This window comes from Lissotriton vulgaris, chromosome 12 (genome assembly GCF_964263255.1).
Source record: "Lissotriton vulgaris chromosome 12, aLisVul1.2, whole genome shotgun sequence".
Lineage (NCBI taxonomy): Eukaryota > Metazoa > Chordata > Amphibia > Caudata > Salamandridae > Lissotriton > Lissotriton vulgaris.
The window spans coordinates 74,176,717-74,202,001 of record NC_141700.1 but is presented as its reverse complement, the minus strand read 5'-3'; the positions used below and the strand labels follow the sequence as shown (position 1 = coordinate 74,202,001).

Sequence of the window (25,285 nt, the reverse complement as noted above, 5' to 3'; positions counted from 1 at the left end):
ACAGATTCAAAACTCTGGCATCTCATTCAATCAGAGTAAAAATGATTAAGAAGTGATTTTAGCTTTAGTGCAGCAGTAACATTTATGTTGCATGCCCTAAGCAGCACCATCATGGAAAACACATATGTGATAAATGAGTAGCGCCCATGAAGTTTATCAGTTCCAACACGCAAAGACTCTTGCCATCCTGTGGTAAGATAAGAAATCGCAGTTCTGAAAAAATGTGAGGGTTCACCAAGTCACCCCACCAATGTCACTGTGTACCTCACAAACTTAGTTATAAATATGAACTGCTGAACAGAAGAAAAAAGGCTGGTCCTTCCCTAGTACCTGCAGAGAAAGTTACATAATTCCTTCTGGTTGCAACACTGAATTGACAAAAGAACGACTAATGCACTGCCAAATTGAATGCACCAGTCTCCCCAGTACTTGCGTTTCTTCTCTTAGTAATGAAATATAAGGAGGTGTTATGTTTTGGAATATACCCCACTATAGGCCTGGGCAGTCACCTAACTTTTTATCTACATTTCCCTGCCATTGTACTACATAATGGTTTTTGGTAATGACCTTTTACCTAGTTAAGTGCTGCATAAATGTCATGTGGTTTTCCCAGAAAACTAGCCTCATTTATTATGCATGAGGATTCTCAGAATCACAGCAGGATTACCATCTTCTGCATAATAACTATGTTGAATATGCTACTTACCAGTATGCATCTGTTCTTGGCATGTAGGGCTGCTAACATTCATATCTTTGCATTAGATCGCCACCTAGTGTTGGGTCCGGATGATCGCACATTGTTGTCCTGGAAGAGTCTTCGAAGTATCCTGAGATGGGTGGCTCCTCCCCTGGACTACAGTGCGCATGGGCATCGGCTCCATCCCCAGATTGTTTTTCGCCATTGTGGCAAAGGATGGAGTGAAAAGTGTAAAGGATGTCCATGCTAATGATTGAATACAATAGTATATCTGCAGCTGCGACAGGCACCGGGGAGGAGGGTGGGCGATATGAATGTTAGCAGCCCTACATGCCAAGAACAGATGCATACTGGTAAGTAGCATATTCAGTTCGAGGCATGTGGGCTGCTAAATTCATATCTTTGCATAGAATACATAGCAGTCCCTCCATCAGCGGCGGTTGCCCGTGCCAGCTGCAGAAACCTGAAAAAGTGTCTTGAGAACAGCCTGCCCTACAGCCGCTTGCTGTTTGGAATGTACATCAACACAGTAGTGTTTTGTAAAGGTATGTGGTGTAACCCACGTGGCTGCTCTGCAAATGTCCTCTAGAGGAATGTTTCCAAGGAAAGCCATGGATGCCCCCAACTTGCGTGTGGAGTGTGCCTTTGGGGGTATTGTTAAAGTGCGCTTGGCTTTATGATAACAGATTTGAATGCACTTAACAATCCATCTGGCTATTCCTGCTTTGGAAATTGGGTTGCCTTTGTGTTGTGGTGAGAAGGCAACAAAGAGTTGTTTTGTCTTCCTAAAGTGTTGTGTCCTGTCTATGTAGTACATCAATGCCCTCCGTACGTCTAACGTATGGAGCATCCTTTCCGCCACTGTTTGTGGGTTCTGGAAGAATGCAGGCAAATCGATAGTTTGGTTGAGATGAAAATGTGACACCACCTTTGGAAGGAATTTGGGGTTAGTGCGTAGTACTACCCTATTTGGATGAATTTGGATGAATGGCTCTTGTATCGTGAGTGCTTGCAACTCACTTACGCGTCTTAGTGACGTAATGGCAATTAGGAAAGCAACTTTCCACGTTAGGAATTGCAGTTCGCACGAGTGCATTGGCTCAAACGGTGGTCCCATCAGTCTGGTGAGGACCACATTGAGGTTCCACACGGGAGCTGGCGGTGTTCTTGGGGGAATGACTCGCTTCAGGCCTTCCAGAAACGCTTTAATGGCCGGCACCCTGAAGACTGAGAGATGCTGCCTATTTTGAAGGTAAGCTGCGATGGCGGATAGATGTATCCGAATAGAAGTGAACGCTAGTTTGCACTTATAAAGGTGTAACAGATAGCAAATGATGTTAGGGATAGATGCATCTAGCGGGTTTATGTCATTGTCTGCACAGTAAATGACAAAACGCTTCCATTTTGCGGCATAGCATGCTCTGGTTGACGGCTTCCTCGCCTCCTTGATGATGTTCATGCATTCAGGAGGTAGGTTTAGGTACCCAAACTCTAAGACTTCAGGAGCCAGATCGCTAGGTTGAGCTGTTGCGGATCTGGATGCTGAATTTCTCCATGGTTCTGCGTCAGAAGTCTGGGCGTGAGGCGCAGTCTTTGATGCGGGACCACTGAGAGTTCGAGGAACGTGGTGTACCATGCTTGGCGCGCCCACGTTGGAGCAACTAGGATGAGTGTCATGGAGTGTTGCCGTAGTTTCCTCGCCACCAGTGGTATCAGGGGTGTCGGGGGAAAAGCGTAAGCAAATTTGCCTGACCAGTTCATCCATATCGCATTGCCCTGCGATTGGGGGTGTGGGAACCTGGCGGCGAAGCTTTGGCATTTTGCGTTCTCCCTTGTGGCGAACAGGTCTATGTCTGGACGCCCCCACCTTTGGAAGTACGGCTGGAGTACCGATGGATGTATCTCCCACTCGTGCATTTGATGACTGTATCTGCTGAGCAGATCCGCCATCTGATTGTCCTTCCCCGGGAGGTGTTCTGCCATGAGGAAGATGTTCCTCTGAATGGCCCACTTCCACATGCTCTGAGCCAGGTGAGACAGCTGTGGTGAGTGGGTGCCCCCCTGCTTTTGGATGTAGTACATCGCGGTCATGTTGTCCGTCCGGACTAACACCACTTTGTTGCACAGATGTACAATGAAGGACTTGAGTGCCATGAAGATCGCCATCAGTTCTAGATAGTTGATGTGCATCTTCTGTTGCTGCGTCGTCCATAGTCCCTGCACTGTGTAAGTGAGCAGGTGTGCTCCCCATCCCTGGAGAGATGCGTCCGTTGTCAGGATAACTTGTGGCACTGGCTCCTGGAACAGTCGGCCCTTGCAAAGGTTGTGTGGAGTCCACCAATGCAGAGAGTTGTATGCCCGACTGGTAACCAACACTAGGTCTGTTAATTGTCCCTGAGCCTGTGTCCACTGATTTGCTAAGCACTCCTGGAGCGGGCGCATATGCAACCGTGCGTGAGGGACTATGAAGATGCAGGAGGCCATCATGCCTATCAACTGCATGAACACTCTTGCTGGAAGTGAGTGTCCCGGTCTGAACTTCTGGATTAAAGACTGTATGCCGTCTATCCTGACCTGGTTTGGTTGTGCCGAGGCCGTCAGGGTATTGATTGTCGCACCCAGAAACTGCCGGACGTGTGCCGGCTGAAGGTGTGACTTTGGGTAATTCAACGAGAAACCCAGGTCGTGAAGGAGGTGAATGGTAGTGGACATGTCCGCGGCGCACTGCTGTTCCGACCTGGCTTGAACGAGCCAGTCGTCGAGGTAGGGGTAGACATGGATGTTCTGCCTCCTGAGGTGCGCTGCTACAGTCGCCAGACACTTGGTAAAGACCCTTGGGGCAGTTGTGACTCCGAAGGGTAGGACTTTGAACTGATAATGCGTGCCCTGTATAGTGAACCTGAGGTACTTTCTGTGGGACGGATGTAGCGGAATGTGGAAATAAGCATCCTTGAGATCCAAGGTTGCTAAGAAGTCTCCTTTGTTTAACATAGGGAGAATCTGTTGCAGTGTAAGCATGTGGAAATGCTCTGACAGTATGTACAGATTGAGGGGACGGAGATCCAGAATTGGTCTGAGAGATCCGTCCTTCTTTGGAATGAGGAAGTACAGAGAATAAACCCCTGTGCCTTCCTCCCCCACTGGCACGAGCTCGATTGCCCCTTTTTGCAGCATCACCAACACTTCCTGCTGCAATAAGTGCAAGTGCTCTGCGGACATAGGTCTTTGCCTTGGTGGAATGTTGGGTGGAGTGGACTTTAACTCTAGACAATAACCGTACTGGATAAGCTGTCGCACCCACCTGTCTGTGGTGATGTTGATCCAGACGGGCAGGAACTGCTGTATTCTCCCCCCCGACAGGTGTTAAATGGTCGGGGGGCAGTGACAGAGAGTCACTGGTTGCTCGGGGCAGAGGAGCGTGAATTGTTGCCTCCTTTGCCACGTCCTTTGTTGCTGTTTCCCCTGTAGCCCCTCTTGTTTTGTTTGGGGTACGAGGACTGTGCTCCACCTCTAGGGAACTGTGACTGCTGACCCATCTGTCCTCTGGTGACTCCACGGGCACCTGAGCGACGAAAATTATTGCCACGAAACTGCTGAGATTGTAGGGCCCCCATCGATTTAGCGGTTTCAGTGTCCTTTTTAATCTTTTCCAGGGTGGTGTCAACATCTGGACCAAACAGTCTATCCGGATTGACTGGTTGATTAAGTATGGTTGTTTGAATGTCAGGTTTAAACCCCGATATGCGGAGCCAAGCCTGTCTTCTGAGCATGACACTGGTATTAATGGCCCTAGCGGCTGTGTCCGCGACATCAAGTGCGCACTTTATGGCCGCGTTGGAAATCAGTTGTCCTTCTTGTATAATCATTTTGGTGCCCTCTTGAAACTGCGGAGGCAGGTGTTCTACAATCTGCTCTAGTGTGTCGTAATGTGATCTATCATACCGTGCCAGTAGTGCCTGTGTATTTGCAATACGCCAGAAATTGGCAGCCTGTGCAGCCACTCTCTTGCCTCCTGCCTCTAGCACTTTGGACTCCTTATCCGGGGGAGGAGCTTCACCCGTTGTTTGGGAGTTGGCCCTCTTGCGTGCGTTTGCTACCACCAAGGAGTCAAGCGGCAATTGTCCTCGAATGTATGCAGGGTCTGCAGGCGCTGGTCTGTACTTTTTCTCAATACGTGGGTTGACCACCCTCGCCCTGGTAGGCTCTTTAAAGATGTCCGCAGCATGCTTGAGGACCCCTTTGAGCATAGGCAGTGTCTTTACATTTCTTTCCGAAACTGAAAATGTGTCGAATAGAAAGTCCTCTTCAACTGGGTCAGCATGCATGTCCACATCATGATTAGCAGCTGCCCTCTCAATGAGTGCATGAAAACCTGCAGAATCCTCCGTAGGGGATGCACGTGTACTGAAAGTCTGTGGGTCTTGCCCCACATCTTGGGTGCCTTGGTCCCCAATGCCATAATAAGAATCTGGCTGTGCATCAGGGTCATTGACTGGGAACGTGTATTGTTCATCTTCACCATAGCCCTCACTTTCAGAGTGGTCTGGAGACGGTGTTGGGCTCCTTCCCAGAGGAGGCTGGATAGGTTCCATGAGGCCTGAGGCGTCCTGTGGAAACTTTTTCTTCTTTAGGGGAATGACGTAGGATTCCACCGGCTGCGAAGTGATCTTCCTTTTATAAAGGGTTAACTTCCCAGTGTCCGCGTCTATGAAACACTCCGAATCCTCTTCAGGGTCGAGTAGTTGACCCGAAGATGTCCCTGCCGTAGAAGATTCCGACTTCTTTGGCGTCGATTTCGAGGAAAAGGCCTTTGGCACCACTTTTGGCGGTAGAAGGAAGAGGAGCTTACTTGCCGGTTTGACCGGGACGTCTGCCGCCTTCTGCGCCGATGGCGTTGGCGTCGACGAAGAAAAAGCCTTGTCTTTAATTCTTTGTAGTGAAGCAGCCACGAGAGATGCGTCGGTGACCGATGTCTTTGGCACCGACGAGGTGGCCTTGCCTTCGGATGCGACGTTCCGTTGGTCTTTTGGAGGGATGGACGGCCCCGAGTCCCTGGAGCGATGCGCAGATGTCCTCGTCGGAGCCGGGGCTGTGTCGGTTGCCTTGGCAGGCTTCGCCGGCGCCGGCGCGCTTGTCTTGTGCGTGCCACTCTTTTTAGAGGATTTCTCCTCCGGCGCCGATTTCGACCCTGTGGAATCGCCGTGTTTCTTCGACTTCTGCGGACCGGAGGTCGACGGAGTCGATGAGGCCGCCGGTTTATTTGTTTTTGCTGTTGCGACCGCCATCTTAGGGACGATTGAGTCCTTAACTTTCGGTTTCGGTTTCGGGTCGGCCATTTTAGGTGCAGTCGAGACCGTTGCTTTCAGTTTCGGTTTCGAAACCCTCGGCGCAGCAAGTATGTCCGTGGCCGGGCCGGCAGGCGGGGCCGTGGCTTGCGCTACAGGGTCTTGGGGAAGGCCGACAGGCGATCCCGCGACCCTTTCCTGATGTTCGTCAACTTCGGGGCATAGCTCGTCCCCTGAGCTATCTTCCTCGGCCCCATAAACCATAACGTCGTCCCCTACCTCGTCGACGTATTCAAGGCCTTGACCCACGACTCCGTCGTCGTCATATTCCGGATCAGCCTCGACCTCCGTCTCAGGCGGGGAGATTTGAAGATGATGGCTCTGGTCCTCCTCTTCTTGATCGCCGAAGATGTTATCTGGATCCGGGGCCGCCTGTTTGGCCACGAGGCGCACTGCGCGCCGAATCGTAAGAGTTTTCTTCGACCTGAACTTCGCACAGGCCCGGCAACTTCCTTCGTCATGGTCTGGCGAAAGGCACTTATTACAGACCGGGTGTACGTCTATATGTGGGTATTTGGACCCACAGAGCGGGCAGAGTTTAAACGGACTCCGCTCCATATTGGGAACTTAGTGTCGAGTCGCGATGAAAAGGCCTCGATGTCCGAAGAGTAGTAAAAACTCCGGTGATTCCGGCTCCGAGAGACGGAAGAACTCGAGACCGTACGCAAACAATACCGACGTAAAGAACCCAAAGCCTTTTGGCCGTAAAAAGAAATGTTTAATCGGTTCCGACGGAGAGACGTCGAGACCGCATCCGAACCCAATGGCGGAAAAAAACAATCTGGGGATGGAGCCGATGCCCATGCGCACTGTAGTCCAGGGGAGGAGCCACCCATCTCAGGATACTTCGAAGACTCTTCCAGGACAACAATGTGCGATCATCCGGACCCAACACTAGGTGGCGATCTAATGCAAAGATATGAATTTAGCAGCCCACATGCCTCGAACAGTCATCCCTTCCGTCATCCTTGGCCAACATGACACAGCAAGGTAGAACCCCCGAGGGTACCGTTTGGGTATACATACACCATATCTTTGCTGGGGCAGGCAGAGACGAAAGACTTCCATGCTAACATGAGACGCTGAGGTTCCTGAACACAGACACTCCAACACGCAGTGGTCTGACATCCCTTGCTGGGTGTCCATCTCGAGACCATGACGGGGTCCTTCATTCTCGCACACCAGGAAATGGGGTTGGCTTCATCCTAGGGGGATTCTTGGCTTTACACCTAAATACATGCTAGGTACATCTAGTTAGGGTTGCATCCTAGGAGTATGCATTATTATTGTCATGTATTTACCTACCTGCCTATATTCATTGTTTTAGCACTCTGGTAGAAATCTAACATTCATTTACTCTGTTGGTGCTTTTAATCATGTAGATCTGTTTCTGTGTTATGGTTGTTTCAGCACACCTATTTTACACTAGCATGACAATGGCTCAATAAATGCTTATTGAAAAACGTTCCTACCGTTTATTCTGTGTATCTCTCTGAGACAAACTGAGCACGGGTGACTAAGCGAAAAGTACTGGTCCGTTTCCACGATCCTTGATGGGATAGGGTTGTCATGTTCTATAGTCGCTAGTATCTATTCTCTGCTTGGTAAGAGGGGTTTCTAGTGCAGTGTAAGCTAGCCGGTATCCAGGCAAACATATCCGGTGGGGGTGTCTGGAATCAGTCTGGACACCATCCCCCAGTTTATGTTGTCTAAAACAGATCCTATATAGATTTATAGGAATTACACAACAGAGGGACACTAGAATAATGCAACAGTGTAGGCCCAATTTGTCTGCTATGGGGTCAGACAAATTACGCGGCAAGAAAAGCCAAATTAGGCGGTGTAATGAGCCACATTTTATTGCAGTATTACTTTGTTGATTTGTCATTTTTAGGTCTCGCGCACGAATGCAGCGCAGCTGCTTCGCTAACGAGACTATTGCTGCCGCGCGGACAAGACATGTGCACACGTGCGGACAGGAGATGTGCACTCCGTACACATGCACATCTCCTGTCCCCGGAGGCTGGCAGCGCACGCATCGCACGCTTTCAGTCTACCGTCGGGGTCAACAGAGCCAGCTTGTTTCTTTAAAGCAGCTGAGACACAGCGAGATGAAGAAATGTGCCCATCCTCACACAATTTGGTGGGGGCCAGCAGTAGAAGTTTCTTGTTACACTACCAACAATTTAACCACCTGACCATGTACCCTCCCATATTGTTCGGCAAAACAAAGAATGAAGCTGCTGTGTTGAAGAGTAGGAGGAAGATACTCTCCTGTGCCAACAAACGTGCTTTTAATGTGGATATTGGTACCAGCTCCCGTAGACGGGCTGGAGCTGCTAGTTTCTTAAGTCTGCGCATAGGCAAAAAGCTTACCGGCTGAAAGGAAACTAAGACCTTTGATCTAATTTCCTGTGGAAAGCATTAAAATTAGATAATACATAAAACAAATCATAAAATAGTAAACTTTAATACAGTACTAAAAAAAGCGCCAAGTCTGCAGAACAGAAGATGACTTCCACACAAAAAAATAAAGATTATTACATCTGTACCGCCCTCTGCCGTCCCTCTTCGTCACCCCTCTGCTTCTGTTTTCACATAGATAGGTGGTATTCCTAAATTATTCTTAGAATAATCCTCCACTGGTGAACTGAGTAATAGGCAATTGCCCTTAGAGAAGTTGAAAATAACTTTTTCATTCATATCTTATTTTCTTTGCTGTACTTTCTTGCGTTCACTTAATACATTGACTGTGTGTATGCATGAAAGAATTACAGTGGAACGCCTGGTCCCCCGACATGTTCATGCCCTGTCTCCGATGCCCTGAACAGGGTGGCCAGCACCCCTCTTCAGCAGGGCGGGGACGGATCCATGAGGGGAGTGGGCGATGACTGGGGTCCGCACCCCCTGTATGGCTGCGAATGAATTCACTGGTCGGGCGCTGCTTTGCTGATGGGCCGAGCAGGGAAATTAGGCCAGGAGTGCCTGCGCTGTGTTTTAAAGCGTGTAATATTCAGTTTATTGGGCGCATCTCTTTGGGGTCTGTTTTTTGAGAGTGACCCGCAGGACTGTCCCTTCTGCAGTTTACACCGGCGGCGGAAACAGGTGCGGGGTCCCTTTATAAACGGCCTCCGCTCGGGGGGTCCCCAACACAGTTCTGCCGGTCTGGGAGGGGCTGTGTCTCTCTGCCCCGCTCCACCCAGAGGGGCAGAGCGGTGAGGTACTCAAAGGGGGAGCAGCAGGGGGCATTTACCAGGAGGCTGCGTGTCTTTTGCAGGAATGCGTCTGTAAGTGTGATGTCTGTGTTTCTGTCCATGAGTCAACGTGATTGCGTATGCATGCCTGTGGCCCTGCGTGGTTGTCTATTTGTGTACGTGTGTTTGCCTCATAAAAATTATAGGGATGCATGCGTCTGCCCTTAATATAAGGAAGAGACTATATGGTTATAGGTGCCAGTGTGTTCTTCACTGTATAACTAAACACAACTTATATTTGATTATTAGTGACCGTGTTTTTAAGACCCTGCACATGGGTGCGTGCACTTTGGGTGCATGTTTAGACATGGATCTGCGCCAAGGTACTTGTGTTTTTTCATTCAGTGTGCAGTGTGTGATATGTGTGTATGATGTGTCTGCAGGTGTACGAAGACCGTCTGGTGAGTCTACGTGGACATGTTGGAAGTGAATGAGCGCGCTCTGTTGCGTGCCTTTGACACGCCTGGCTACGCGTTTCTGTACCTGGTGTGTGTGTGCGTGTTTAGATCCGGCGAGGTGTGCGTCAAATGTTGTTGTGCATGTTGTTCGTTTGTCTTTGTGATATATATATGCACCTGTTGTAGCTCTGTGTATGTAAGCAGTTGTCAATGTTTGCGGTGTGTTTCTATGAGGGAGGTCTGCAAGCGTGGGTGATTCGGCATGGTTTGTGACAGTATGTATTCGTCCGTGTGTATGTGTGTGTGTCTTTGTGGTGTAACTGCGTGCACCTGTGTTGTGCGTGGCACTTTAATTTGTTTATTAATGGATGGGGTGTATTTGTGTGTCCGTGTCTGTGCTTGGGTGTTTTATGTGGGGTGTGCCTGTGTGTGGGCGTGCATGTCTGACTTTGTTGCATGTCTGTGCTCATTCGTATCCGTGTGTCTGTCAATGTTTGGTGTGTGTGTGTTTCTGTGTGGTATGGGGTGTGTCTGTGTGCCTAGTACCAAGCAAGTTCCGAATTGAAACTACCATCTCCAAAACAAGTATGAATCGCCCGCCCAGTCAGTGCCACCGACACAGAGTGACGTACACCCTCACCAAACTCCACTTAACCCAACTGCCTGCTCGCAGATCCCCACAGCCCAAGGAGAGGGGGGCGCTATGGGTGAAAATAAATCCCCAGGTCGTTGACCCTGTCCTCCCATCAAAATTGCCCCGCTCCAGGAAAGAGTGAGAGCGCTTTGTCCATCGCTTTGAAGAGAGTGCAGCTAACTATTTTCAGAGGCGCTCTCGAAATAGATCGTTCCGCCCAAGCACACAAATTGCAGGGATGGGGTGGTTTCCCGTGGAGGTTACACTGGCAGTACCCGGTGCATTGACCCACCGGGCATCAACCAAGAGCTGTTGTGCCTGGCAAGGAGTGAAGGCGTTAAATGGGGTTCTTGGCAGGGCATCAGTGAAACGGAGAGTGGCCGAGACCGGGTTTGGCAGGAGACAGCGCCGGTTCGAGACTGCCTCCCGCTCACATGGCTGTGAATGTTCAATGCCCTGCAGTGGAGGGGGCAGGTTTACTGCAAGTTCACCTTTCAACCCTGCGGATTCAGATTCCGGTGCTGCCAGGGTCAGGTCTGCCGAACAGGATACTTCTGAGACGCTCCTGTCCTCCCGTTCCCTGATGCCCGGCATGCGTCACGAAGCCGCTCACTCTCGGCACTGTCTACGAAGCTTCCGGCTAAAAGCAGCACTTCGAACCGCTGTTCTATCCACCCGTGAGAACAGTGACAACTGTGCCTGTCAGAGGCTTGTTCACACAAGCATTTGTAATGCAATAGGTCTCGCATTTCCGAGAGTTTAAGGTATAAGCATTTTAAATGAAAGTGCCTTTTATTTATGTTTGAAAAACCAAAACACATAAAAGGCATTATCAGTTACAATGCCAATAGCTCAAACTTGCGTAAATGCGAGACCTATTGCATTGCAAATGCGTGTTTAAAATGTACTATTACTGTCTGGTCATTGGTTTCACCTCATTAGTACCAGTTAAACACCTAAATATTGCAAGAAGGAACTGAAAGGTGGCCATTTAAGCTTTGCATGGGACCTTCCACTGCACAGCACCACGTATTGCAGCGCATTTAGTAACCTTTGAGCAGTTTGAGCTAAAAACAAAAGTTTTTTTTGTTACAACCTGCAGGTTACGTGGAAGATGACGGAACATGCGGAAAATCTATAATTATGTGAAAAACGCTTTAGCCGCACATTCGCATAATTTTAATGGCACTGAATACAAGTGTCTAATAGTTGATTCCACACAGTCAACAGACTAAAAACTGGAGAATTAAGATCCACTGAATAGGTTTTACTCTGGTTCTTGTTTTGGACATGGGAAGTATTAAAATGAGTTGCTAGTGATGAAGGGCATCCTAATTTGGAGCAAACAGAAGAGGAAGGTTTCATTGCATAAACACATCGATCAGAGAGATCGCTTTGTAACAAGTGTGCTGCCTCCTCTAACAAGTCTCCGAGCACAAGTAACTTAAAGCACGAGCACACCACACAGAAAAACAAGCAGAAAATGAAAGGATGGCAAGGACTGAACAGATCTTAACCAGTGGTAATTCCTACGGTTGGCAAACCCTGGTCTATAGTCAGAATAATCCGATTATAGACCACCTCTGCCATGCCTGTGGCCTTGATTTCTAGAGACAGTTTGAACTTCCATACCTGATGGAATCTCACGCGATAACATGTTGCAGCATAGCAAAGAAAAACACAACAGCACACAAAGACTGAAGTGGCAGTAAGTTTAACATTCTTACCTGAGGTAGCCAAAGTGTGTGGCTTTGATCCAGCACCATTGCTTAAATGTCCATTGGAAGTAGCACCAAACTGTTTCTCGAAGACTGCCGAGTCCCGGCTCGAATGAAGGGGGCTTGGCGTATTTCTCTAAAATAAGCAAAAAAGGCAGAGGGGCAAGATTTTAGTAATAAGCCTTGAATTAAATCTTTACTGGACACCTGAATGTGACATCAGAGTCCTATGCCCCTCTCAGTAGAATAGATGAAATGCTACTGAAGTTTGTCATGGTATGCACAACAGTGGAACAAGGGGCACGGCCAGAGAAGACTGGGTTTAGTCGATGGTGGTGCTATCATTTTATGTCAATACCTGTAGCTGTTATCGTGAATCTACAGTTTTGAATCTCCTATCTTCTGAAAACCCAAACTAAGAACTCTTAGTGACTTACTCGGAAAACTATAGTAAATAGAAGTAAGCTGTTAACTTATTCATCAGTACTTTCACACCACAAAAATCTCAATAAACCACCTTTAAGAACACGCAGTTCTAAGCACAGATATCTGTCATTAAAGAATGACGACAGGAGTGCCGGTTTTGGTATCAAATTAAACATGCATGATTTTCAGGATCAATGTATCACCACCTCATGGTGCAAAAAACTGCAACACCTTTCAAATGAAGTGCAAAGTATAAATGCAGATTCCCTTTAAACGGGAGCAAACGGGTGTCGACGAAAGGAGAAACTAAGATAGAAAACAGGATGCGTACAACACTTTTGGTCAACATCTCTCCAACAAAGACATTTTCCCTCCACAGAGACATAAAAGTAAAGTATTGCATTTCAAGTGGCACTTGCACTGTAGTGCCAAAGGCCAATAAGCAGAACTAATGTAAGGAAAATGGTGCATAAATATACGTTACGGTCTGGTGACCATGTACTAATAGTCAGAGTTGGTTAAAAATATTGCTTTTCATAATTGATTACTGGTGAAGCCTGTTAGTTAGTTTAGCTATTTTTCGATCGGTATAATGCATTGTCCAAGTTTCACAGAGGTATTGTGCTGTTGTTCAAATAGGCTTAGCTGTGTGTAGCAACTTACATCTGAAAATATGGGCAAAAAAGTAAATTTAGCTGGAACCCAGATGATCACTATCCTCCTTTCTATTACGCGGATAGTGATTTGGACTAGAAGAACTGAAATTATGCGCATACTGCCAAAGTTCTCTTTTGAGCCCCTTTTGCTTGTATATAAAGAGGAGTAAAAAAAACTCAAACAATTTGTTCTCCACAAAATGGGCCCCAATACTATATACTGCTGCTTGATTACCGGCGCAGCCTACTTTAGTCTGGTTGTAGTATATAGAAAGGTTGCCCACTGTTCTGCAGATCAGAGTGTACTTATATATTTAGATGCTTCTGCTTAAGTTGGGCTGTAGCGGACTATATGATACATATAGATGAAAAATGTTACTTACCATCCGTTTGTAGAGTTTAGTTCTGTAGATTCAAATACTCTGCATATGCCTGCCATCTAGTACTGGGACCGGATGTTTGCAATTTGTTGGTCTTCGAAGATATCAGAGTCACAAGACTTGACAATGTCCATTACATTTTGACTTTTTTTGAGCATCTGGTCCAACTATCAAAAGGGACAAACCGGAAGGTTTTGCACCTATGGTCTAAACCCGGACACCTTGAGCCAGGTATGCTTGTGGAGGGAGGTGCTGGTGTTCATTCCTCCTAAGGCAGTATCTGACACGTTGAAGTTGCTTTAGATGTTGGTGCTGCTGATGGTTTTACTCTAAAAAAAATGAACTCCTGTCAACATTTGGGGTGGGTCTATGGGGTGTGCTTTACCAGCTTAATTTTCTCCCAGTTGGGCTGTACGTATCCAGTGAGCAAAATGGCCAAACCTGCAATGTGACAATGGGTTGCTGCTTCAAGTGCTACCCACTTCCCTGTTGCTTTAAGGCGCTTGGATTTGTTATCAGTCGGCAGAGTATCCCTGTGCAGAAGCTTTCTTACTAGTGTGGACAACTAGGGAGTCACAGGCAACATGCCCACAAATATAAACAAGGTAATCAGTGGCTGGCTTGCACTTTTTTCAACCTGTGGAGTGACCACTCGGGCCTTACCAGCTCTTTAAAAAAGTCTGTGGCCGACCTGAGCATTCACTTCAGTATGGGAAGGAAATGCACACTTTGTTCAGTCTTGGGGTAGGTATTAGCCAAGAACTTATCCTCATCCTGCACTGTATGATTCTGTAACAATGGTGGTGTGCAGTTCACCGCATTAGCACTTCGTAAGTGGTAGTGTGGTTGGGTGGGCATGGTTTGGCATTTTAGGGTTCAAGCACGGGATCGTCTTGGGTTCCCAATACACAGTGCATCTGGAGATCATCTCCCTATTGCAGTCTGAATACTGATCATCGGTGGCCTGCAGAGAGTAGGGGATGCCAGGATCTAAATGAGTGAACTCTGGGTCGGGGGGATGTGGTAGTGGCGGTGTTGTAGGGAAGGGTGGAAACAGTATTGGACTAGTGGTTGAGTCCCTAACCCTTAGGGGTACATGACCTTAAGGAAAAGAGCCCTGGTTCCTCCTTAAGGCTAGCGGGCACTTTTTTGGGAGATCTGGATGAGTCCAGGAGTCTGAGGTTTAGAAAGTTCATTTTGTTTTGCATCTAGAACCGCCGAATGCTTTGAAGATAGACCACTCTGTGGTGTTAGATTCAGGCACCAAAGAGGGCTTGGTCACAGGTTTCAATGCCAGGGCAACTTTTCAAACCCTCAGGACCAAGGTGGTGTTGAACTGCAATCGGTTTTTGTGCCTTTGGATGAGGTCTTCATTGGTGTCGACTCAGCCTCTCAAGTCTGGGTCATCCAGGTGGAAGAGCCAAGTTAAATCTTTTTTGCCATTTCCAGTATCACTCATTATTTTCCACTCAAGGATGACCTTGTGGACACTGTCAAGGTACATGGGTTCGACCTGGTTTTCGAGCTTGGACCCAGAGTGAATTTCATTGAAGGTTCAAGGAACTCTTCCTTCACTTCAGCACCAGAGCCCCTCAGAAAATGGCCTCCGAAACGTGTCTGATTTCCTCTTTGATTCCTGGCATGTCTTCATAAATGTCCAGTGTCTCTGACAATGCTGATTTCTGCAGCTGGTGGCCAGCCCACCTTCTTTCCCACACTCAAATGATGTTTTTTTTCCAGTGGAAGGTGAGGCAGATTTCAGAGGTGGTTTCTTTGTGATTAGTCGAAAAGCAGAGATTACATACACTGTGCTGCTCACTCCAGGGTTATTTTCTGCTCCGAGAAGTGCCGAATTGGAAGGGATTTTTGTTACATGTCCTTGTCACAGGTGCATTCTTTAGAGAAATGATAGGGAAGGCTCCCAGTCTGTCAAGGGTTAAGGCTGAAGACTTGGTGCATAGAAATCTGTGACCACAGGGTCCAAGATCCCTGCATCAAGGGTGGTTGCTGGAAACCAAGAACCCAAAGGTAGAAGGGCAAGGATCCCGGAGCAGTGTTCCCGAACATCCAAGCCTGAACGAGCACTGTTGACAAAGGCTGAAATCACAAAAGGGCTTGTGATTCAAGCATCTTAGAAGAAAAAAAAGTTGTATACGTCCAGGCACAACACTAGACTGCTGCTACAGATACATTTTGGTTGTGGAGGCCTAGTAGGTCAGTTTGAAGACTGTTTCGAAGAAAAGTGAGAAAACAATACTTACCTGCAAACTGGTTCTACGTTATACCTATCCGAGTTGAAGTAATTAAAGAATATCTCACCTTTCATGCGGGATACTGGAACACTATCTTCTCCAGTGAGATTGGATACCTAGACCAAGCAGCAGCCATAAAGTCACAACAAAACTGTATTTGTCTCTGTGAGCCTCCAGATTACTTATCTTTTATCTAGTCATTTTACCTTCGATTCTTGTGCGCAGATAAGGGACTTAGTTTTTTTTTATTTTTAATGATTGTTTTGGTTGTTAATTGGATTTATTAGTTTAAATGATAAAAAACTGAAAAAAAAACTGAAAAAAATAAAATCAAAATGCACAAGGGCTGATGGGCTTAGTTTCTGTTTTTGGTTAGAAAATTCAGGTATAGAAAGCTTTCTCTTATAAACCATTCATGGATACGGATTTTAATGTGTTTATATATAACAGCACAACAGATAGTTTAACAAGCCCAAACAAATGAAAACATTGGCTATACAAGATTTTAAAAAGGCAGATTCCCTCTTTTACTCACCACCTTCTCAACACGGCTAGGGAGCACCACGCTGGCCAGTGGGATACTAACAGGAAGTTTATTAGGTTGCACTGTGCTGAGAGGAATACTGATAGGTAAGCTGGTGATAGTTTCTTCGTTACTCTGAGAGTTCCTCTCGCGTAACGCCTGAAAAAATAATAATATATATGATAAATAAATAAAAACAATCTCATAAAAAAACATCTTCCCTCGAGTCTACTCCCAATGTTTTCCTACCAGGGTTGGGAAGCAGAGGGTACAAGTGCGTAAGCAGGGCTAAGATTAAGGCTTGCTTGGAAAGGAGCAACATTTGATAAGCTTTGAGAGCAGTTCTGTTCTAACTGTGATGACCAGCAGTTAGGGGACATCCTGGGTGTTGATCTCTCTGGATTACACTTCATGTTCACAAATGATGATATGACAGACAACAAGAGATTGGCCGGCTAACCATGAAGGACATTTTGAGTGTGATGCTTTTTATGGTATTTACTTGCACAATTGTAGGACATGTGCTTCTAGTATTAGTGCTCATGGTGGATAGGGGATAGGGTCCTGCAGGTTGGGACAGAAACTGTTGTTTAATGTCCCCGGTCTGCAAACAAGTTATGGGAGGTCAATGTTTGACATCTGCCAATGGTTAATTGTTAATGTTGAAGGGAGTGGGATCAGTATCCCAGCTTTGTTGCTTACACAAAGTATTTTCAACAAAGGATTGCTGCATGTCAACTCCTTTGCATGCTCTGTAGGTGGTGGTTTGTGTTAAAAATTGAATAAAGTGAAATTAATGTAAAGTGTCCTGTTGCTGAGGAAGGGTGCAACCCATGTTGATTATTCCTACAGTCTAGACAGGAATGTGCTGCATGTGATGATTTACGGTATTGGAGCCTTAAGTAGATGCCAGTGATGTAGTTCTGACAACGGTAAGATAAACGATAATAAAAAAGTACTTCACATTATAAGAGCAGCTTGGTCACAGGGATCATGTCCCTTACTGCTCAAGTGGAGATTGAGTTTCCACATAGGTCCATGTCCTCTGATACCATGTCTCCAGGCTTGGGCTTTTCTCTCACAAACAATCGGATGGGTCAGTCTAATTGATTTAATGAAAGCAACCAATGAAATCTAAGAACAAAACATTTATCAAATGAGTGCCCAGGACTGGAAACATGTTGTCCAGGCAATTTGCATTAGGTGGCACCTACATGTAAAGGATTATTAGGATCTGCAGCCAGGGTTTCCCATCTTTTGAAAGGAAAAGGAAACAATGTTAGGGTATGCTGCCCTCATTGAGCTACTGCAGAAGTAGCACCTAATGTAAGAATAACATTAAAGGATTTAAAAAGGGTGGCATTATAGAAATGAAACTAAGTCTTAGTGTGTAGATCCCACAAGTCAATAGTAAAGAGGTGCCTACTGCAGCATTTTTAATCCCGCTGAGGCACAGAATTCCAGTCCATTTTCACCTCAGAGAACTCTAACATGGGTCAAAAGTCACAGAGTACTGTACCACCTATTCACGAAGAACAAATTACTTACATTTGTTAATGCTTTTTCTGGGAGGGACTATCTAACTGCAGATGCCTCACCTTAGAATATTCCCATGGTGTCAAACTGGATCGGTAAAATATTGGGCAGTACCTCTGTGCTGCTGGTGGCGTTGGTCGGCTTCGCATAATTATCAAACTACTAAGTGATGGTGCGGTACGAATATATGCTCCAACCTGGTGCGCTGACATCAGTTTCTTTCATGACTATTTCCGCACCAAAAACCCAGAGCCAAGTAAAGTCAAAATGAATGTTTGATCATTGTGCAGACTATTGGGATAATTTAGTTGAAGAGCCCAGTTCAAAGAATGAGGATGGCAAGGTCAATGAGGAATATTCGGTTAGATGGAGTCTCTACCAGGAAAGGCATCAAAGAAGTAATAATGTAATCTTCTGACAGATACTTCTAATTGCAGATTCCTCACCTTGGAATTAATACCAAAGCAATACCTCCCTAGTGGTGGGTATGAGAACTAGCTCAAACCAAAAAGTCCTGGAGGACCGAATGGGTGAAATACCGATCTCGATGGACCTGACTGTCCATGCAGCAATGCTTTGTGAAAATGTGCAGTGACACCCACGTAGCAGCTTGGCAGATGTCTAGGACAGGTACCCCATGTGCTAAGGCAGTAGTAGTGGCCTTGGGCTTCGCGGCATGGGCTTAAAGACCTCAGGAGGCTGCTTTTAGCAAAAGCATAGCAAATCTTGATGCAAAGTACAAATCATCAAGAGATGGAGATGGTTGTTTCTGCACCACCATGCCCTTTTTGCACATAATTGAGCCCAATGAAGAGCCGATCGACCACTCAAAGTTCTTTGGTGCGATTGATGTAGAAAGAGCTCTCTTTGGGTCCAGGCATTGGAGCCCCTCCTCCTCCTTAGAAGGATGAAGTGAGGCGAAAAGCATTGGCAGCATGATGTTCTGACCAACATGAAAGGGAGCAACCACCTTCAGCAGAAAAAAGGCACATGTCCTAAGAACCGGTTTGTCCTGGTAAATGCTAGTGTACATAGGGTGAATAGACACTCCTTGAAACCCACTGAGCCTCTTGGCCAAGGTAAAATCCTTTAGGAAGACTGTCTTGATTGTCAGAGGCATCAGAGGGCCCCCCCAGATAAAGAAAGTGGAGATCAAGCACAGACATCCATCTGTGACATTTCCCACAAGTTTTTAAAACCTACAGGTTTTTAGGAAACATATGCCTAGCAGACCAGGCACAATTACGCAAAAAAAGGGTTGTCGAAAAGTTGGAAAAAAAGTGACAGAGGTTGTTCTCCAGAACCGCGCTGCTGACGCAATAAGAAAGGAACTTACACCAGCGCATACATGGACACTGTGACCTCACTTCCAATATTCTAAGGTGAGGAGTCACCAGTAGAAGTCTGAATCAGAAACGACTCTGTCTTAGGGATTTGAAGCAATATATAAATGCATTTGCAAAACAATTTAACATGAATGCAAAACAATTTAAAGGGACTACAAAAAGTTGGGGTAAATTTAACAGAATATCGTGGTCACACCAGGCGCATGTTTATGGGCATGTTCACCAATATACGTAAACGGCAAGGCAAGCTTTACTTGGGAATATCTAATAGCTCAACACGCAACAGACAATGCTAATTGATTAGACAGTAAATTAAAAAGTTTGTGTCGTTTTCCACTGTACATATGGTGGTGTTCTATTAAGGATCAGTTTGAGATTGTATGTTAGTAAAAACTAATACTGCAGCTCACAGTGAGGAAGTAAAGTCGTGCAAAGGAAAATTTTCTGGCAATCCTAATTGATCATGGGTAATTTTTTTATAAAACTAGTTAACATCAGAACATTATTGCCTTGCCGTGGGATTTCATAACAAATCTTTATATTTTATTCATTTTTCATGATAAAAAACATGCCAAAAGGATGCAAATGTTTTTTTTACCTGTAACCTATGTAATCAAAGCCCAACACCACAAAAAATGTGCTATGATCCCACTTTAATTTGTCATGCAGAAAGGAGGAAAGAACACTGCAAGTTTTACCATCGGACACATAGGAAATTGTCACTTGTAGGATCTAGTTAACTATGCAGGTCCTTTTTTCATTTCATGGTTGAATTAAGGATCTAGATGGGTACTTGTTAATTTTACACCTGGTTTCAAGGGTATATTGCTTATGAATTCAAAGACAATGCCCTTGATGTAGAACCAGGATTACACAAAAATCATTCCTATAAGCAAGACTGAGTAAGCAGAGGCAGAAACACTTAGGAACTGATAAACAAATAGCCTAGCTACGTCTGACCAACTAAGGCGGTGGTACTGGAAATGGAATAAGTATAATGTTACTTACGCAGTAAGCATCTGTTCTTGACATGCAGAGCTGTAGATTTAAATGCTTTGCATACTCCTGCCACCTAGTGTTGGGTCTGGATGTTTGCAAGTGATTTTTGTTCGAAGAAGTCTTTCTAGTCACGAGGTTGGGGACTCCTTTCAGTTTTAGTGCGCAAGGGCTTTGACTCCATTGTTAGGTTGATTGCCCGAGAGAGGGTGAGACTGGAGTTAGTATATGTAAGCCATGTTGCTGCCTTACAAATATCAGCTGAGGGAATATTTCCAAAGAAGGCCATAATAGCCCCTATTTTGCAAGTAGAATACGCTCTAGGGAGTACAAACAAAGTTCTCTCTTCTTTAACATAACATGTTTGGATACATTTTACAATCCATCCTGCAATACCAGACTTAGATATAGGATTGCTCTTGTGAGGTGGAGAATAAAACAACAAACAGTAGCTTTGTTTTCCTAAATTCTTTGGTTCATTCTACTTAGTAAAGAATAGCACATCTAACATCAAGTGTGCGTGTAGAGCTCTTTCTGCTACAGAATGAGGTTGAGGAAAGAACATAGGTAACTCAAATGATTGATTTATATGAAAAGCAAAAACTACTTTAGGGAGAAATTTAGGGTTGGTGCGAAGAACCACTCTATCTTTGTGAAGTTGAAAGAAAGGCTCCTGTTTAGTTAATGCCTGAAGTTCATCAACTCTCATTAGTGAGGTTATCGCTATGATGAAAGCCACTTTCCATGATAGGAATTGTAACTGACATTTGTGCATTGGTTTAAAAGGTGGACCCATTAGCCTTGTAAGGACTATGTCTAAGTTCCACTCTGGTGCAGGGGGAATTCTTGGTGGTATCACCCTAATCACTGATACTTTGAACAGAGATTTTGTGTTGTCTATTTTGCAAGTATGCAGTCACGGCTGCTAGATGTAAACGAATGGATGTGTAAGCTAGTCCACATTGCTGTAAATGCAACAGATTACAAATGATGTTCTGTACAGAAGCATCAAGTGGATTGATATTGCTGTTACAATAGACAAACTGTTTCCATTTTGCTAAATAACATGCTCCAATAGTAGGCTTTCTAGCCTCTTTGAGAATATTCATACAGTCTGGTGGCAGTTGTAAATAACCAAACACTATGACTTCAGGAGCCAAATCGCTGGGTTGAGTTCTCTGGATTTGGATGTCTGATTTATCCATGGCTTTGAGTGAAGTGAGGAGACAGGGTGTGAGATGTAGCTTTGATGTGGAACCACTGAGAGTTTTAACAGGGCGGTGTACCAAGGTTGACACGCCCATGTGGGGCTACTTGGATCAGTGAAAGGGACGTATGTCTGAGCTTCCGAACCAGTAATGGAACTAGTGGGAAAGGCGGAAAAGCGTAAGCAATTATCCCGGACCAATTCATCCATAGCGATACCAAAGGGTATGATGGATGGAGTGTTTGAGCAAATTAAACACTCACCCCCAGTCAACTGATCTGGGTTTAATCAATCATTCTTTAGCTCACTCCACCACCCCAGTTCAGACATGGTCATATGCAAATCAGTCTGACCCTGTGCCTCATGGGAACAGTCCAGCCCGAACTGCCAAACCATATCTTCCCGGAAACTCCTCCTTGACGCCGACCGCTTTCTCGAGGTCCTCTACGTGGAGGATCCCCTCGACGTCGACCGTCTTCTCGACGGCGACCGGCGGTGTCGCCTCCACGGCGAGCACCGACGCCTGTCGCTCCTCCTTCGACGCCGATAGCTCGATGTGGACGACTACGACAACGAAGACGCCGTCGACGGTTGTCTCGACGGCGGCCTACCCAGGCCCTTCGACGTCGAATCTTCACGCCGTTTCGACCCGGAGCCCCCGGGAGATGGGGAACACAGTGTCGTCATCCCTCTAGACGTCGTCGTCGATGCAATCAACGCCGACGGAGACCGGGACCGTTTGCTGGTCTTCCTGCCTCTGGGGCGCCCCCCAGAGGGCTCAGCAGAGGCAGAGGGAACCTTCCCAGCCTGCCCAGACCCACCTGCAGCCTGCAGTCGTCTCTCCTCTAGGCCTTGAAGCCTAATCTTCAGCCTTTCCCTCAGGGTCCTTGCTGAAAGGTGCTGGCAGATGTCACATTCTTCAGGGACATGTGCTTCAGGGAGACAGATAATGCAGACGTCGTGTGGATCAGTCTTGGACTTCTTCCTTCCACATGCTGGGCATTTGTCGAAAAGAGCAGGCATTTTAGAGCCCTAAAAAGCCTGAACAAACACACAGGAGTGAAGGGAAACACCAAGATATATAAACTGCAAATACTTATCAAAAAAGTGAACAAAAAATCCAATAAACCCTTGAAAAAGGGAGAGCTCAATGCCAGGGTTCTGTTTGCAGGAGCGGGAAAAAAGAACAAAGTAAAAGGGACCTGCTGTGCATTCTGGGAGAAGTTCTGGAAAGTTCTTTTAAAGGCACAGTATCCTATTCAAGCCACATAATGGCAGCCTATGGGGCTTGTCTGTCCACGCCTTCCTCTCTATCATTCCAGAGTCTTTTTCTGGTAGAGGCAAGTTTCTCTATGGAAGAAACTGGGCAGGCTGTGTTGTGTGTGGTTTTTGTTTGGTGGAATTTCTTGTTGAAGTACTGGACAGTGTAACCTGTGTATCTAGGCTGCATTATTTGTCTTTAAATTCTCTTTTAAGTGTCTTTGCAGTTCTGCATGTTTTTTGACAACTTAAGAGATTATTTTTGATTGCCGGGTTCCACGCACATGGGCGGGACTATTCACTAGATTATGACTATACACAGAGATCCCCTACTACAGAAAGTGGGGTTACCCGCTTGAGAGGTTATATGATTAACTTGTGCATAGACAAGAAATACACCCCCTGAAATTTGGAACTGGATTAACAAAGAAACGTCCCTAAAACAGAAGGCTCCTGGTTAGAAGCTCAGTAGAACACAAGACCACACATATTGTTACCTTCTCGCTGTTCCGCTCTCCTGAAGTCTGTAAGGCCGCTGGGGAAGAAGGTCGAGTTTCCTGAGGACTCGACGGAATGCTGGTTGTCATACTGGAGTTGTAGCAATTAAGGCCGTTCTCCCTAACATTTTCACTTCTGGGCATATAGGGAGGGGAAAAGAAAATAAAAATTTACTTTTCAATCTGGCTTGGTAAATTGCCAACTTTCAATCCCAAATTGGATGTCTACTAGAATAATGCGGAGCACTAGCTACTGGCATCAGGACAAAGGGTGTAAATCAGGTAGGAGACAAATGGAAAGAGATAACATGCTTCATGTACCAGAAAGACTTGAATATTCTGTAAAGCATCATGCACCTCATTTTTGTTCCACAAGACCATGTACTTCTTTAAGTACCAACCTACCACTGCAGTCCTTCAAACACAATGGTAAATGGACCATGGTAAAAACAAAACAGCATCTAGAGGATAGCACATCTAGTAATTGCAAGAACTCAATATTTCTAAGCTCCCTTCACTTCCAAAAAGCTCCATGGCATCCAGCATTGGCTTCACTCACAAGGACACCCTGGATTTCTTTCTAGCACCATGACTCACTTGACCTCCCACGAGGATCAAAGCAACCTGTCAACAGTTAGGTGCATAAAGTAGCATTGGACTCAAGCAATGTTGCATTCTGCGCTATTTTGAAACAAAACAGCACCTTTAATTTACTTGTCAGGCAGGAAGAGCAACAATATAGATATCACTGCCAAGCCCTAATATACTTGGAATCAACTTAAATCGACAAGGATTGTGGGCCTTCAAGGGCAGTGATGCACCCAGTCATTAAGTGCTATAGAAAATAGTAGCACTAACATTAAAAAGCCTAGTGCTTCGAAGTTACTGCAAGTGGCCAAGCAGTGTTCTATAAAATACTTAAACAAAATTCCATTCCAGATCATAATTGAGGTATCAAATTTCATGCAACATGTGTTGTGGTCATAACGGACCAGGAACAATTTATTGTAACAGATCTTAAACAACAGTGTGCCCAAAACACAACAGAGAATCATAAATACAATCACTCAGGCATGGTAAGGTCATTGCTCACCTCTGCTCATGTGCCGCTACTCTCCCGTTGATGGCGTGGTCCTGATTTAGATGTCTGCGCAAGGCGATCTTGGCTGGGGAAAATCTGGTGTAGTCAGGAATAGGCCAGTTGGAGACTCTGTCTGCTCTCTGCCTGCCGTTATGAGTAGGGGTCCCAGGAACAATCTCTTGGTCTAAGTGGGATGACATGTACTGAGGTGTGCTCTGCTTGGAGGATGCCCGACTGTGGGAGCCGTTGATCTCATGAGGGCTGGAGTGGCCATTCATTGAAAGTTCAGGGCTTAAGCCATTCATGTGAGGCAGCGCAAACTTTGAGCACTCAAAATCGAGCTGGTAGCGGCCATTTTCAGCATCATTCAAAAGGCTTTTGCGGCGAAGGTGCACAGGCAACATATCGTCAGAAGTGGTGTACGACTTCAACTGAAGAAGCTCCTGCTGCCTTTGGCTCTTTTCTAGCTCCACAATGCTTATCTTAAAGAGTAAAGAATATTTGAGACAGAGGAAAATGCCAGTGTAAGCATCACATTAGGATTCCATTTACTCCTTCCATTTTCTGGCAGTTTCATTAAATTTCTCTCAACTTGACGTACACCATAATCTTGTAACCGTTACAGATGCAGCACTCTGCCCACGGCGCGTCGACCTTCCTATGTATATTTTTATTCCCTACCCCATGGCCTTGATGGTGCACATTTTTCTTACAGTTTTCCTTGTAGCTCTCGCTCTTAAGTACCCTGTACAAAATATACTTCTATAGGTACACTTATGGTCCACCCGTCCAAACCCCCTGTCCACTTCACTGTATCCCATTCTTCACTCACCACATCAAACATCGTTCTCTGTGCTGCTCTTTTCTTGTTCTCTTATCTGTGTAACCCAAATCTTACCGATTTAAAAAAGAAAAAAATATTTCCCAAATAAAAGCAGACAAACCAGATTAATTCTTTAATAAAAAAGAAAGTAATAGTAATGGAAAAGGCAACCTCATGAGGCAAGTGTGAAGCTTGAGACCATGTAGAGTTTGTGAGGAATAAACTGGCAAATACATTTGAAATGAATCCTGAAATG

At 45.8% G+C, this 25,285-nt stretch overlaps 1 protein-coding gene across 2 annotated transcripts in view; it reads right to left on the bottom strand.

The window, feature by feature from the left end:
- DOT1L (DOT1 like histone lysine methyltransferase) overlaps positions 1 to 25,285 on the bottom strand; it is a 293,403-nt gene that overhangs the window by 53,522 nt on the left and 214,596 nt on the right. For both annotated transcript variants that reach the window (XM_086947182.1, XM_086947181.1), the window contains exons 20-23: positions 24,219 to 24,688; positions 23,126 to 23,261; positions 16,296 to 16,442; positions 12,056 to 12,182 (exon numbers count right to left, since the gene is read on the bottom strand). In XM_086947182.1, coding sequence (XP_086803308.1) covers positions 12,056 to 12,182; positions 16,296 to 16,442; positions 23,126 to 23,261; positions 24,219 to 24,688 — 880 coding nt within the window. The remainder of the gene's footprint in view (positions 1 to 12,055; positions 12,183 to 16,295; positions 16,443 to 23,125; positions 23,262 to 24,218; positions 24,689 to 25,285) is intronic.